The sequence below is a fragment of the Strongylocentrotus purpuratus genome, unplaced genomic scaffold (assembly GCF_000002235.5).
Source record: "Strongylocentrotus purpuratus isolate Spur 01 unplaced genomic scaffold, Spur_5.0 spur5_scaffold_2, whole genome shotgun sequence".
NCBI classification, from domain to species: Eukaryota; Metazoa; Echinodermata; class Echinoidea; order Camarodonta; family Strongylocentrotidae; genus Strongylocentrotus; species Strongylocentrotus purpuratus.
In genome coordinates, this window is record NW_022145605.1 from 38,194,716 (window position 1) to 38,208,408 (window position 13,693).

General features: G+C 37.0%; 1 protein-coding gene across 1 annotated transcript; it reads right to left on the reverse strand.

The window, feature by feature from the left end:
- Positions 1-1,900: 1,900 nt before the first annotated feature.
- On the reverse strand, positions 1,901-10,671 carry LOC589120 (retinol dehydrogenase 12). The gene is made up of 5 exons (XM_788773.5): positions 10,214-10,671; positions 9,485-9,798; positions 6,661-6,903; positions 4,428-4,733; positions 1,901-3,983 (listed from the first exon to the last, which is right to left on the reverse strand). Exons 2-5 carry the CDS (start codon positions 9,675-9,677, stop codon positions 3,718-3,720), a joined length of 1,008 nt encoding a protein of 335 aa, XP_793866.1. The 5' UTR covers positions 9,678-9,798; positions 10,214-10,671; the 3' UTR covers positions 1,901-3,717.
- Between the last annotated feature and the right edge of the window lie 3,022 nt (positions 10,672-13,693).

Consider the following 13,693-nt stretch of genomic DNA (forward strand, 5'->3'; position numbering starts at 1 on the left):
ACTGTGGGGGACATTAATATTTTGATGTATCTGTATGGTAAGCCCCCCCCCCTCCATCCGCCATGACCATTCTCACTAAAATACCATGCATCTTTCTGTCTGACTCTGGTCTGTCTGTTTTTTGTAAGTCTGTCTGTCTCCTATTCTCACCCCCTCCCTATCTCTGTATGTATGTCTGTCTCTGTCTGTCTCTCCCTATCTAACTGTCTCTCTTATCATTTTCCCTTCCTTCCTTCATTACTTCTCTCCGAGTCTCTCACACCGCTACTCTCCCCATGTTTTGCTACTGTATCTGCCCTTTCCTTTATTCATGGTGACAATAATAATCGAACTATAATCATGCATCTAGTCTCTAAAGTAACAAAAGGTCCAGCGAGTGTTATACTATTTGATTATACAATCAATAATCAGTCAGTAGCAGTGTGATGACTGATCCAATCCGATTTAGATTATACGGTATGTTATTCCTTGATCCTTTCTTTCTGTTCATTCGATCTGTTAAGAAGCGTTAGTACAAACAAAATAGAATAATACGGGTATTTTGCACGGGAATATTCTGCAACCCCCCCCCCCCCCACAGCTTTCCCACATTCTCTGATTCATTTACTTTAAAATGCTGTCGTCGTCTCTCTCTCTCTCTCTCTCTCTCTCTCTCTCTCTCTCTCTCTCTCTCTCTCTCTTGCATGCTTTTGTCTCCGAATTTTTCTGAATTTCTACTGTCCTTTGTTCTTAGTCTGTCTGTTTGTCTGTCTCTTCGGAATTCGCTCCAATTAATCCAACCTATTACCCCCTTCCTTTCTTTCTTTCTCTCTCTCTCCCTCGCGCGCGCTTTCTCTCTCTTTCTATCTATCTTTCTATCTTTCTATCTCTCTATCTATCTCGTTCTCCTCCTCTCATTCCACCCTCTCACACCCTCCTAAAGTTCGTTCATTAAAGGTAAAGACCAGTATTGGTAACGCCCCAATTTCAAAAAATGAAATGGAAGCTCTCATTACCAATCATGTGAAAGAATATGTTTTGACTAATACATGATGATAAAAAATTTGCCGGGAAACCGCCTACTAATTCATATATTTGGTAAATTTATTTCTCTCATGGTCGTGTGAGAGAGATAGGGTAGTCCCATATACATCTTTCTGTGTATAGTGCTTGTAACTTTACGAAGAATGGGCCAAATTTCTTATCATTTTGATGATTCCAGAACCTTGCAGATGCTAGATGCTAGATGATCAACCTTTTCTGATCGATTCCACAACGTTTCTTTCACAATGCAATCGCATGACCATTACTGGTCTTTACCTTTAAGCCCGTCAAATCTTCTAAAGTCTCCCACATATGAATCGTATTATGTCCATGAATGAAGCAATCTATACTTTCTTAAAACCATGCTGTCTTGTCACGAAATTTCAATATAATACCAAAACAATGAGATCAGTTATATTTTAAAGAAATAATTTATTGAATACAAATATCACTTTATACAATACCATACACATAAGGCAGAGCGCATTGGAAGCCTTTATCTCCTACCAACACATATCATAGTTATTTTCAAAAAATAGAATAGAAACGTCCTTAACAAAGTAAACTGAACAGACGTATAGGAACAACCATTTCACCACACTTAGACAGATATGTACGTTATGTTTAACATAATTACAATAAAAAAATACCATATATTTAATTCTATATGATTTTTTATGAAAGTATGACTGAAATCGTCAATAGTTTATAACATTGCAGTAATTTAAGGAGGGATTTCAAGAGGGTCAGACACTTTCTTCTTATTTATGACACACATATTTATGAACTGTAAAGCTGTATTTGCATAGCAACATGTAAAATCTTGCATAGTAAGACATAGAAAATAAACCTTGCACGCCGTTTTATATCATTTGAAAGAGAGGTGAGGTTGCAACATGCAATCACCAAACGCTGATATACATAAAGTTACTTCTTCGGGCAGGTTGAAAAACTACTTCAACGAGTCACTTTGATTTCATAAAGTCAGACACCGTTTTTTCGTTAATCAACTTGCAACGTATTGCGTCATATTTTCATTGATAAAAAAGCCGTTGCATGTGTTATGAAAATAAATAAATCATACTGACTGATGTGTTTCTAGGATCGAAATCTTCTGGTAGATGAAAATAAATTCTTCTTGCAAAACACACATTGTGTAAATATTGCTTTTTAGTTTAAAAGCAAATACATATTTATCATCAGTAATGTTGATACCCAGAATGATTTACTTTATCTTGCCCCACCACCCCTCTCTCTTTCTCTGTCTTTATTTTTGATAGCTATTTCATGTAGACCAATATATTTTATAGGCCAAAGACGGTGGCACTTGAAACATGTATGGCGAATTTAGTTCTGCAAACAATAACCCATGTGTTACATGAATCAGATTTTTTTAAACTTATGTACCTCGCGGAATTGGGAATTTACGTTGATCAATTTCACGCAATCGTAATGGGCATTACAAATGTTGCTAGTTTGTTGTCGACCCTCAAACTCATTACCAATCATTATGACGACATTGGCCGATGGGGTGTTATTGATCGACTCTTGACAAACGTCTCGTACGTCATTGGAAGATTTGTTGCGGGGGGGGGGGGGGGGGTCCCGTGCCCTCTATTTAAACCAATGTGGCATATCATTTTGTACACAAAATGAAAATGTGCTCCACCAACACTTTCAAAGATTTTTTTAAAATCCAAAAGGCACCTTCTCAAAAATCATGTGATCCCCATTAATCATTGTTATTTTTTTTCTGAATCATGCCCCTCCTATCTGCCCCTGCCGTACATACACCACAAATTAATTTGAACCTAGTTGTATTACTATATTTGTTTCATTATGAATTTGCTCCGAGCCGACTTTCGCATCTTTCGAATTAAACAATGATGATCATGAAAGGAAATTTATTTTTCGAATAATTGAATAAATAGTTAAATACAAGTAAAACTCCATCAATGAACACAATTCCCGCAATATCGCACCCATGTTAGTTTCCTCGCTCCAATTTAGCGTAAACTTGGATCAAGAGAACAGAAAGATTCATGTTATTCTTAGTATAAATTCGACGGTTTTCTTTGAAAGTTATTGTACGACACTAAACATCGCTTTTGTATATAATGTTCGCAACAATAAATCAAGAGTGTCTCATGAATCTTGTCACTGGAAGCCACAAGCATCCACAATGCAACAAAAAGACACAAATCGTGACGTCATGAATAGTAACGCGGACTTTGTCACGTCTGCTTCTTCGGTTTAACAACGTGATATGTAGTCATGGCAACGGCACTTTTAAAGATGTTTTCCAAGTAATAGGACGTCTCTATTTGTGCAGATGTGAAATAAAACAGTCATTCATTTTCCTGTATGACAAAGCAACTGCAATGTTAAGAAAGAAACCACTCTTGACACCAGCAAACATGAATAATCTCGCTTTGTCCAATGTAATGACTTGGTACCGTTTGATTTTGTATATGTCCAAGTTCATTCAATTCATCTTAATAAGGTAGAGATCACCAAAGCTGGCGTTCTGTTTCTCCATGTGAAATGTTTCAAAACTTTCGTTTCACCTGTCCAGCTCCATGTTATACAAGCAATCCGCCCAACATCTTTTTTTTCTGCGACAGCGTTTGCAGTCTGTAATAAGTTAAGAGTCTTTTGAGTGTCTCCATCCAACCCGCGGTCGAGATTACGTTCTCACGAGCTCTGTAGACCCGTCATCTCCAGACTGACGTCCCAGAGCCGTTGGGCCAGGTCCTGGTCCTGTGCCGTCCTGGACAGCTTCTGGACCTGACAACCCTTGAAGAACTCTCCAGACTGGTCCAAGATATCGTCTGAAACTGCACAGTGAATCGACGTCTGGGCCCCAGCCTTGACTGACTTGAGGAAGAAGAAGGAGATGAGAGGGGCGAGTGCCCGCAACCAACCCGCCCAGTTACGCTTGATCTCGGTGTTGACAGAACCTGCAATGAGAAATATTTGATTTGAATTTAATGATTTATCTAACAATTTTGCCATGGAAAGGTATTTTGTAATACAGATTGAGATACACAGAATTACATAAACAACATAATGAAAGATGCATATGACAGAAATATTTATATAAATTTAAATCTGGCAAATGAAATATTGGAACTTTTCTTGCGAACCATACAATTGATGATGCGAAGATAAAATTATACTCATCCTCAGTCAGATTAAGAACAAAAAGCATCATTAAAAGTCAATAAATACTTTTCTTAATACAACCAAACTATATGTTTATCATGCTATAGACTGTTGCTAGATGATGGTAAAGTTTACTTCAAGTTTACACTGCAAAATAGTTTAAAATCTAACGACTATTTTGCAATTCGTTCGAAAATCTGCGTCGTCCAATTTCCAAAGTCAGAAATATTTGTCCTCACCTGGATGGAGACTGAAGCTGACGACCCCCGTCCCGGCCATCTTGTCGGCTAGCTGCCTGGTAAAGAGCACGTTCGCCAGCTTGCTCCTTGCGTACGACTTCACCCGACCATCGTTCACCGACAGACGCTCGAGGTCGAGCTTGCCGAACATGTAGGCGTCGGAGGAGACGTTGATGACCCTGGACGGAGCACATTTCTGCAGCTTGTCGAGGAGGATGTTGGTGAGGAGGAAGTGGCCGAGATGATTGACGCCGAACACGAGTTCGTGTCCCTCCTCGGTGCGAAGCGAGCCATCGTTGATCACGCCTGGAAAAGTAGGAAAAGGATTGAAATGATTGGTTAATATTGGTCAAAATTACCTTAAAATAATTGATCAAAATAATGCGTGCTGAATATGATGATTATTTATTACTTTTTTGAACGAGAGAGCTTATGTTTTTGCCGATTTATCTTGCTTTTACAGGCTTTTGGTTAATAATTTGTTGCACTCATGCATTCATCGATTCACAAAAGAAAAAAAACCGATTCCAATGTATAAGAAAAGGACAATGATATGTGTTTTTCCGAAGAAAATAAATTACTAGGCAACTCAATTCTTTAGTTCATGAAGGCGAAATTTGTTTGTTTTTTGTCTTTACTATCGTCACTGAAAAAGAAAGAACACCCTTATGAGAACACATAATTAAACTACCTGGAACCTAGTAAAAAAATCATTATAAATGAAGATAATGCCCGAAAAAGAAACTTCTATGGAAAGAAACGACTTGCGGTCTAAAGGTATTAAATAGCTTGACTTAAATTTTAACTTGATGAATATTATGGTTGATTAATGGATATTGTCATAATATTAATTGTGAAATGCTTACCCGAATGCAATTTACAATATAAGGTCAAATTTAGAGCAAAGAGGTTAGACATGAAAAGAAAACACAGTTTTCCCTTAGATCTTGTTCATGACAATTTCAATCAGCTTTCAAAATTTGGGTCAAATATAAATAATTTTTTTCTTTTTCAATTTCAGTCTACCGAAGTCACTTAATTATGACCAAAACAAAAACCAAGGTTAAAGGTGGACTTTAATAGTAAAAAGTGCATCATTATTTTTTTTCTCAACCTGTTCAATGGAATGAAAATAAAACGAGGATTAAATGAAAGGATTTTCAGTGCATAAATGGTGAAGGCCTGAAGAAATAAGCTATTCATAATGCACTTCTACAATAACCAAACTATACCTGACCACGTTGAATAACGGATAATTGAATTTAATATTAGTGACCTCATTTTATAAATGCAATTGTTTTGATTGCATTGTGTTGATGGTGAAGATCATGAAGTGCAAGCCCATTCACGATTACAAAAAGAATTCGAACTTTTCCTTTGGCTATGGTGCCTGGAAAATAATATGTTCAAGGGCAGATTGCATAGAAGTCGAGTTTCGAATTTTTGACAGAAAATCATAAACGAAAACGGCAGTTGACGGTCTTCTTCAACTTCGTTCATAATCAAAATGACGGCCAAGCTAACATTCATTAAACTTGACGTTTATCACGAATTCATCAAAACAACGAATTCATGTTTTGACATCCAGATAAAAATGTTTTACGATGCAGAGTATATAAGGTTAGCCAGAGATTGCGTTTTTACTGCACCCAATAGGTATGATAAAACCCAGGCGAGTTGAGCAGACGATCGCTTCCTGCACTTTTTGACTTGACCTTGAGTTTGGGCGGGAAACTTTTTATTTGCGTTATTGGAAGTTTCTTCATCAGTTAGCAAATCGGATCGTTGATCGACTGCATTCAATACAAGATGTCATTCTTTGAAAGGTTAAGGTTTAAATTTTGGGGAATATTTGTTTCGTTTCCGTGGCTGTTACTCCTCTCAAATTGTCACAGCCATTATTTGAGTTTTCACTGATTTCGTGTATGTCATCTGTGATCTCCACTGTCCAAAAGTAATCAAGATCTTGACTCTGATGTTAGCTTTACATGCAATAGTAGGTGATCCTTATAAATAGAATAACGTTGCGTTTGATTTTTGCATGATGCGTTCAAATAGTTGCAAGAAGCCAGGTTTTGTTATATCATAGGAAAATGAAAGAATGAATTTCTTTGGATGTTGATGATTAAAGAACTTTGACTTGACGATGGCGCGCATTTATACCTTTATTATATTAAAAAAAAAACTTAGACCGGACCGCGAGGATACAATATGAATATTCGTCCCATCTTACCTGCATTGTTAACTAGAATGTCCAATCTCTCTTCGGTGTTATTGAATTCCTGGGCGAAATGGCGTATGGAATCAAAACTGGCCAGGTTCAGTTTCATAAAGATCACGTCATCATTTCCCGTACTCATTCGGATGTCCTTTTCCGCTTCTCGACCCCGTACAGCATCGCGACAAGCCAGGATGACACGGGCGCCTCGACGGGCCAGGTCCCGCGCTGTCTCCTTACCAATTCCTGTATTGGCTCCTGAAATGATTATGAAGGGGGGAAATGAGAGATTATTTCACAAAAACCTTTAAAAACATGTATAAAAACTCAAACTGACAAGGAAGGGAGAAGACCAGCACCTGTGAATATCTCAAAGTTTGTTTTCTTCTATGCCATTTATAACCAGAACAAGAATTTTTTTAGAAGATGCCAAACAAACTCAGGATTACTTTGTATTTCACTGCCGCATAATAAGACCTGCGGGTTTCCAAAGAGCATTCGAAAGGAGGCAATTGGCTATAAAATAATCCGTATTTTATAAATTGATGGATTGACCATCCGAAGTCAGTCATTACAATATACAAAATAAAATACCATAAAGATGGTATGAAAGGCTTTTAAGATATAACTGCGATGTTTAAAATAATCCGATTTGGACCAACTAGCATTTTAATTTGTTTAAACAATTAAAATTCAATCTAAATTCTTAAGCAAACACATTTAATAATTATGATATTGGGCCAATGCATAGAGAGCCTTTAGCTTCCAGAATATGCATGCTCCAGGCCCAGTATATTCTTTTGAACAGCATGGCATGGGAATCGTACAAAGAAACTAATTACAAGAGAAACAAGACTGAACTTGTTGAAAGTGAAGGCACCGTTATAAATTGAACGATTGGTGGACGAATTTGTACTGGCACAGCATAATACAGTCTTTGTTGAACTCTAACAAAATCTCTCGTTTGTCAAATCCAACACAACGATATACCACCTAAGATCAATGCGGTGCTTTGAAGAAGATAACAAAGAGCCCCTTTAACAATGGATAGGGGTAATACTAGTGACCCCTCTACCAATACGCTGGTATAGAAGATGGGTGCAGGCATGGGGTAATGATTGTAGTATACCCCTAAATATTTTCCCGTGCGGGTATTACTCATATTGAAATGAATTACCTAATTGGGTTTTCGTTCGCATTAACCTCTAAATTTACCCTCGGGATGCGCTAAAGAATTATGAAATTATATCATTATTAGCGAGCTGGCTGTGATTGATGGTATAGATTATGAGTGGTTTTGTGATTTTCTTTAAACTTCGCCGCCACGCCAATTAAGTAAATCTTTCCCATTTACTCCAATACAGTCTCATATGCGATGTGTTGCACTACATTTTTCTTCTTCACAAAGCAAAGTGCAACCACAATGATGCTCCAATACCTTTCTATAATTATTATCTCACATACACCCGTAATTATTTATAAGCAAAGTCGTGTTATTGTTGGTATGGCTCTGTGCCTCTATTCAAAATGAATACAATGAATACTTTGCGACACTAGCCAAATATTCACAAAAAACAGAATTCAGAGACAGAGACAGTTTTGATAATAATTCATATACATTTTAGTGCAATTTTCTGTCACATCCGACTCCAATACCTCATTCCCCATACAGTATGTCATGACATTTCTAGTCTATCGACAAACATCCATAAATATCACAATTCTTGACGTCGGATAAATATGACTTCTGATACCCATGCATAACCTATGCTCTCTGTTGTCTCTGTTATCTAAACAACACGCTCTTCACGTCGATAACTTTCCATTTCTCGCTCTTTTGATAACCCGCTTAACATTTGAAATGTCACAGATAAACAACTTTATACATTATTTTGTCCTAAATCATATTATTGACTAACCCCGGTGCGGTTTAGAAGATAAAGTGAAAAACATTCCAATATTTAATCATTGGAATTTCTGGTGTTTCAATATAACAGATCTGACAGGCTTTTATATTATTGTCACGGCTTAATTGGCATATTGTTCTCATAATCAATATTTTGAATAGAGCGGTGAAGCTCGTAAGAGATAACTCCTTGGGTAAGTAATCAATATCACTTGCATACTATAGTGTTATCCTCTTTGCCCTTCGTCTTTTATCGTACTCGTAGCAAGAATTAGAATACAATACAGCCTATAGGTAGCCGATTACCCTTAAAATAATTTCTAATGATTACATTTCTTTAAATAAACAAAAATAACGATAATCGAACTTGAACAAAATAACATATTTTAAATGGTAAGTGAAAGACATACAGACCTTATAACTAGCATGGTATCAAAAATACAACCAGATTGGCACGAATTAGCCTGATATTTCACAACTTAGGCTAAAGTTGCTGAACAAATAAATATTAGATAATCCAATGGTAACATTCCGAGATTTATGAAGCATCGCATCATGAACACAATATAGTTCCACTGTACAGACTACAGTTAACATTCGGTTGTCACTCAGTCATGGTTGTATATATTCCTATTGATATTAGACCCTTAAATTGGACAATTTTGGAAGGGGAAGCGGTTAGAAGATTGGAGCACTAAATAAAACAAAAATTAATTGATAAATGAAGCAAAATAGACCAAACAATTAATAAATCAAATGGTATACAAGTCATGACTGAGGATCATCACCTAAGTCACCTTATCATCATTAAAACTTTTAAAAGCATTTTTTTTTTTTTTTTTTTTTTTTTTTTTTTACTATGGATCAATCTTCAAGCAAAGTTTCTTTTCTTTAAAAAAAAAAATGAATTTAATCCATCAATTTTATCCTCACCTGTCACAATGACTGTCTTTCCATCCAGTCGCTTGGGACAGGAACACCTATCAGCGACCTTCACTACGTAATAGTAGAGTCCGACCACCAGAACCACCATCATCAACGCGATCGTCGTCCATTCCAGGTCCCCCGGCCCTCGCTGCCCGAAGTCGGGTACGCGCTCCAAGCTCAGCGTGCTCAAACTGATCATGATGACGGGGTGATGGGGATGATGATGAATTCAAGGATGAGGAGGAGGGTGGAGAGGATGATGATGCTAGTATGCTGTGAAGAACTAGGTGTGAAGTATTCACCTGTATGACTGTATTCACCTGTAAAACAAGACCATTTTTTATTAAATTTATGTTGATTTATAATTAACTGAAGTAACTTAAGTAAGGCTAAGGGGGAACAGATTTTAGAACATTGTTTTGTGTAGAACAGAGTATTGTTCAACAAGAGCAATAAGAAAATTATAATATTGCCTCCAAGTTGGGGGGGGGGGGGAAGAAACAAAACATAAATTACCAAATAAACTGACTGACGGTGCTCTGAAAAAATCACTTCAAATCTCGTCCAGGTAACTCATCTTAATATCTTATTCTTAGTCTTACCTTTACTTTTGAAAACGGTAGGCCTAATATTAGATCAATTCGTTAAAAAAAAACTTAAACAAGAAAGAGAGAGAGAGGAAAAGAGAAAAAAGAGAGGTATGAAGGCGCCTGGTTCTATAGAGTATACACTTACCTTTTAGACAGGTGTTTCTTTGGTGAGGGTGACATCCAATCGAAGATGATAATTATCCAATTGATTTTATCCAGGCAGCTAAGGGATGCGAATAGCGCGATTAAATGGAAACTTGTTGGAAATAAATGAGTCCAGGTGCTAACTTGATGAGTTGATGCAATCTTGCGAGTTGCGAGTATCACTTAAAATTAAGTAATTTTATTCAAAACGTGTCTTGAAATGATTTCTCCTGGCTCACAAAAACATCACAGGAGAACCTAATCACAATAATTTTCAAATGAAAGAGAGACACAGAAAAACTCTTTATAGTGCACAGCGTCTTCTCAACTTCCTTTCGTTGCTTATGATGTAGAAGGAAATACACATGTGATGATAAGTATCCTCGGTTATGTGGAAACGGCTGGCCGACTACCTTTCGTGCGTTCGTGCGTCGACTCGAGTATCCCTGTTACGCTGAATCGCGAACAGTAGCCCATCCATGTACGGAGAAACTCCGCCCACAAGACGTGATGTCACCGTTTAAACACATCGCCCATTGGTTGATAGTCTGACAGTTCATTGTGACGTAGTGGACGAGTTGATTAACTGTCTGCAGGTAGGGGTGGGTGGAGATGAAAATGGGATGTGCTGTTTCACAGACAAAACTGACACTTTCCTGTCTGGTTTGTTGTAGCGGAAGATGGCGGTATATACAGTAATGTGATTTATATTGTGGTATTTTATTTGGAGAAGAGCGTAGATAGTGGGGAATGTGGTGATGTTTTGTTCACTTTATTGTTTCACGCGAAGGGGAAATTATCTTCAAAGTTGTGTTATGTTGATAAAAAACGAAAGCACACCATGCCCGATGAAAAACTAAGGCATTGGTATATTTACGTCTACTTATTTGCACCGTAATTTCCAATGTTAATTTTTTATGCAAGGGATCTTTCCTTATGAAATATATCTCTCCTAGTAAAAAAAAATGATTACAAAAAAAGATATATCTTTGGCATAAATCAGTGAACCAATGGCACTCGAAGACAGTGTTTATATCAGTCAGAATTGAATCGCCAGCTCTCTCAACGTTCAATGAAAGCATTAATTATGTATGGTGAAACTTTGTCAAATAGAATCGCATTCACTATGAATATGACTGACAAAGAAAGCGGACACAATATACAGTTCCTCAGGTAGATAAAGGAACATCCCTTTACTGCTATTATGTAAAAAAAATGTGTAGAACAGGAGAATATGCATGTGGCACCTGTTCTACACATTTTTACATAATAGCAGTGAAGGGATGTTCCTTTATCTACCTGAGGAACTGTATATTTTGTCCGCTTTCTTTGTCAGTCATTTTCATAGTGATTAATACGAAAGAAAAGGGACACTACACCGTTGACGTATTATAAACACTAGATGGTGCTGTTTTATTAGCTCATTCACACCGCGAAACCCACTCCGGACCGACTCCAAACTGCCCGATTCTTATGCATTATTTGTTTTTGTCTGTTGTCGGTTTTGTGTCGATCTCATTTGTGTAACTGGACGCATCTATGTTACAAATTAGTGTGTGACCACCATTAGAATGACTGATTTCCGGATTGATTGCTTTCTCTGTTCATAATCACAAAGTGTTAGGCCTATGTAATGGTGACTTGGAAAAAGCTTTCTTTCAGAGAGAGAAATGACAACAACAAATTGTTTCTACACAGCTATTATTTACTATAATAATAAAAGCATTTAAGGATTTTTCTTGATGTCGTTATATGTAGTAGAAGAGTTTCATTGAATCTACATGTATCTACCATAAATTGTATTTATGGTAATCAATCATTTTATGTACAGACGATGCCTGTGCTCCAGTTTGTGAAGAATTCTTTTTCCTATATTTCCCTAGAGAGACTTATATCATATTTATCTTGTGTTTTTATCGTTATTTCAAGTATTTTAGCCGTGGGTGATGGTTGTATTCGCCTACACATTTCGGTATGTGGTCTAACTTATCAATCAACGGAACGATTTCAATGTCAACTAAATTTTGTTTCAAACAAAATCGCCATTCCTGTATACAGCGCCATAAACATGCACCAGAAATAATGTTTACACGTTGAAATAAATTCAAAGTAAAATGTTTAAAGCAAAGATTGTCTCATTTGATTTGTAGGGAACACAAACAGCCACGAACGCTTTTTTTTATGGAACTGTTTTTATTTTTTAAGTATATTTTATTATATAATTATTATGTAACTAAGTATAGGCCTAATGCAAGCCCAAACAAAAGTGCAAGTGCTTCCAAAACGTTTTTAGCTGTAATAATATCTTGATAAAAAAGTGCCAGTGGCCGGTTACAGTTTCCATCAGTAATCGTAATAATTATGATGTGTGCTTATCTGTTTATTCTCGTTGCCTAATTCTTTTGTAGGATATAGAACGTCTACCGAACAAATGCCCAATTTTATCCTGATATTAACATCAAACGTATAGTTACTAAGGTGAAACTTGCCTCAAAGTTATAACTTTATTTTATGTGTGAATCCAGTCACTATTTAATCTGGAAGAATTATATGGCACCCAGTTTCACATAATAATAATAATAATAATAATAATAATAATAATAGTGGGTTCTTGTATAGCGCTCATGTCAGTCAGATTCATGTATCCCACCTTTAATTTCATCTTTTATTTTTTGGTGGGAGAATCTGTCAGTGATGAATTTTATGCCTCTCCGTGTGTCGTCTGCGAATCGATACGAGCGATCAAGGATCACTGATCCAGAACGGAAAGGGGTTAGACCTCCTGAAACATGGAATTTAAAGAACTTGAAACTCCTCCTCGTCCTCTCCTCAATGATCACGTGATGCGATGAAAGCTGCAAGACTACGACAGATGCCCCGGTGACAATTTCTTACACCCGAGTTTGCATCTTAAACTTTCTTTCTACGTCTGATGGTCCTAACTTAACCATGCTAAATCAAGCCTTAAACAAATATTATAACCCTAACCCTAATCATATCCTTGACAAAATAACATAGATAGCCCTTTCTCTCTATATTTCCACTATTCTTTCAAAATTGATAGTCCGACTGCATGGTGCTTTGCAAGTTTGAAAGAAAGGGAAGCGAGCGTGCAAACTACGATAATACTGACCCTCTCTTGTCAATATTATAGTTCTTCATCAAAATAAGAATGATGGGGGAATACGAATACAATTCGGATGAGGGTTGCATAATATTAACGGTGACGATGGCCCGAATAATGATAATTTAGTGAAGGGGCCGGCTGCAGACTTCAATACGCCCCCACCCACAAACACACACTCTCCGACTCGTATTAAGGGCCCTACTTAGTACTCGTTTGATTGTAGCCTTCAGGGACTCAACAATAACAAGTCTCTGGTCTATACTACTGATCCATCGCGAAGTGAGAAAAGGGACTTGTTGCCCTGATTAGAACTTGGGAAGAAATACTATCCCAAATCAACCGATAGAAATAAAA

What these genes read in the sequence shown, in the direction of transcription:
- LOC589120 (XM_788773.5), bottom strand. Translation starts at nt 9,677, where the DNA reads ATGATCAGTTTGAGCACGCTGAGCTTGGAGCGCGTACCCGACTTCGGG. An exon ending in AAAGACAGTCATTGTGACAG is followed by an intron (nt 6,904 to 9,484) that starts GTGAGGATAAAA and finishes TAATCATTTCAG; the next exon opens with GAGCCAATACAGGAATTGGT. An exon ending in CATTCTAGTTAACAATGCAG is followed by an intron (nt 4,734 to 6,660) that starts GTAAGATGGGAC and finishes CTACTTTTCCAG; the next exon opens with GCGTGATCAACGATGGCTCG.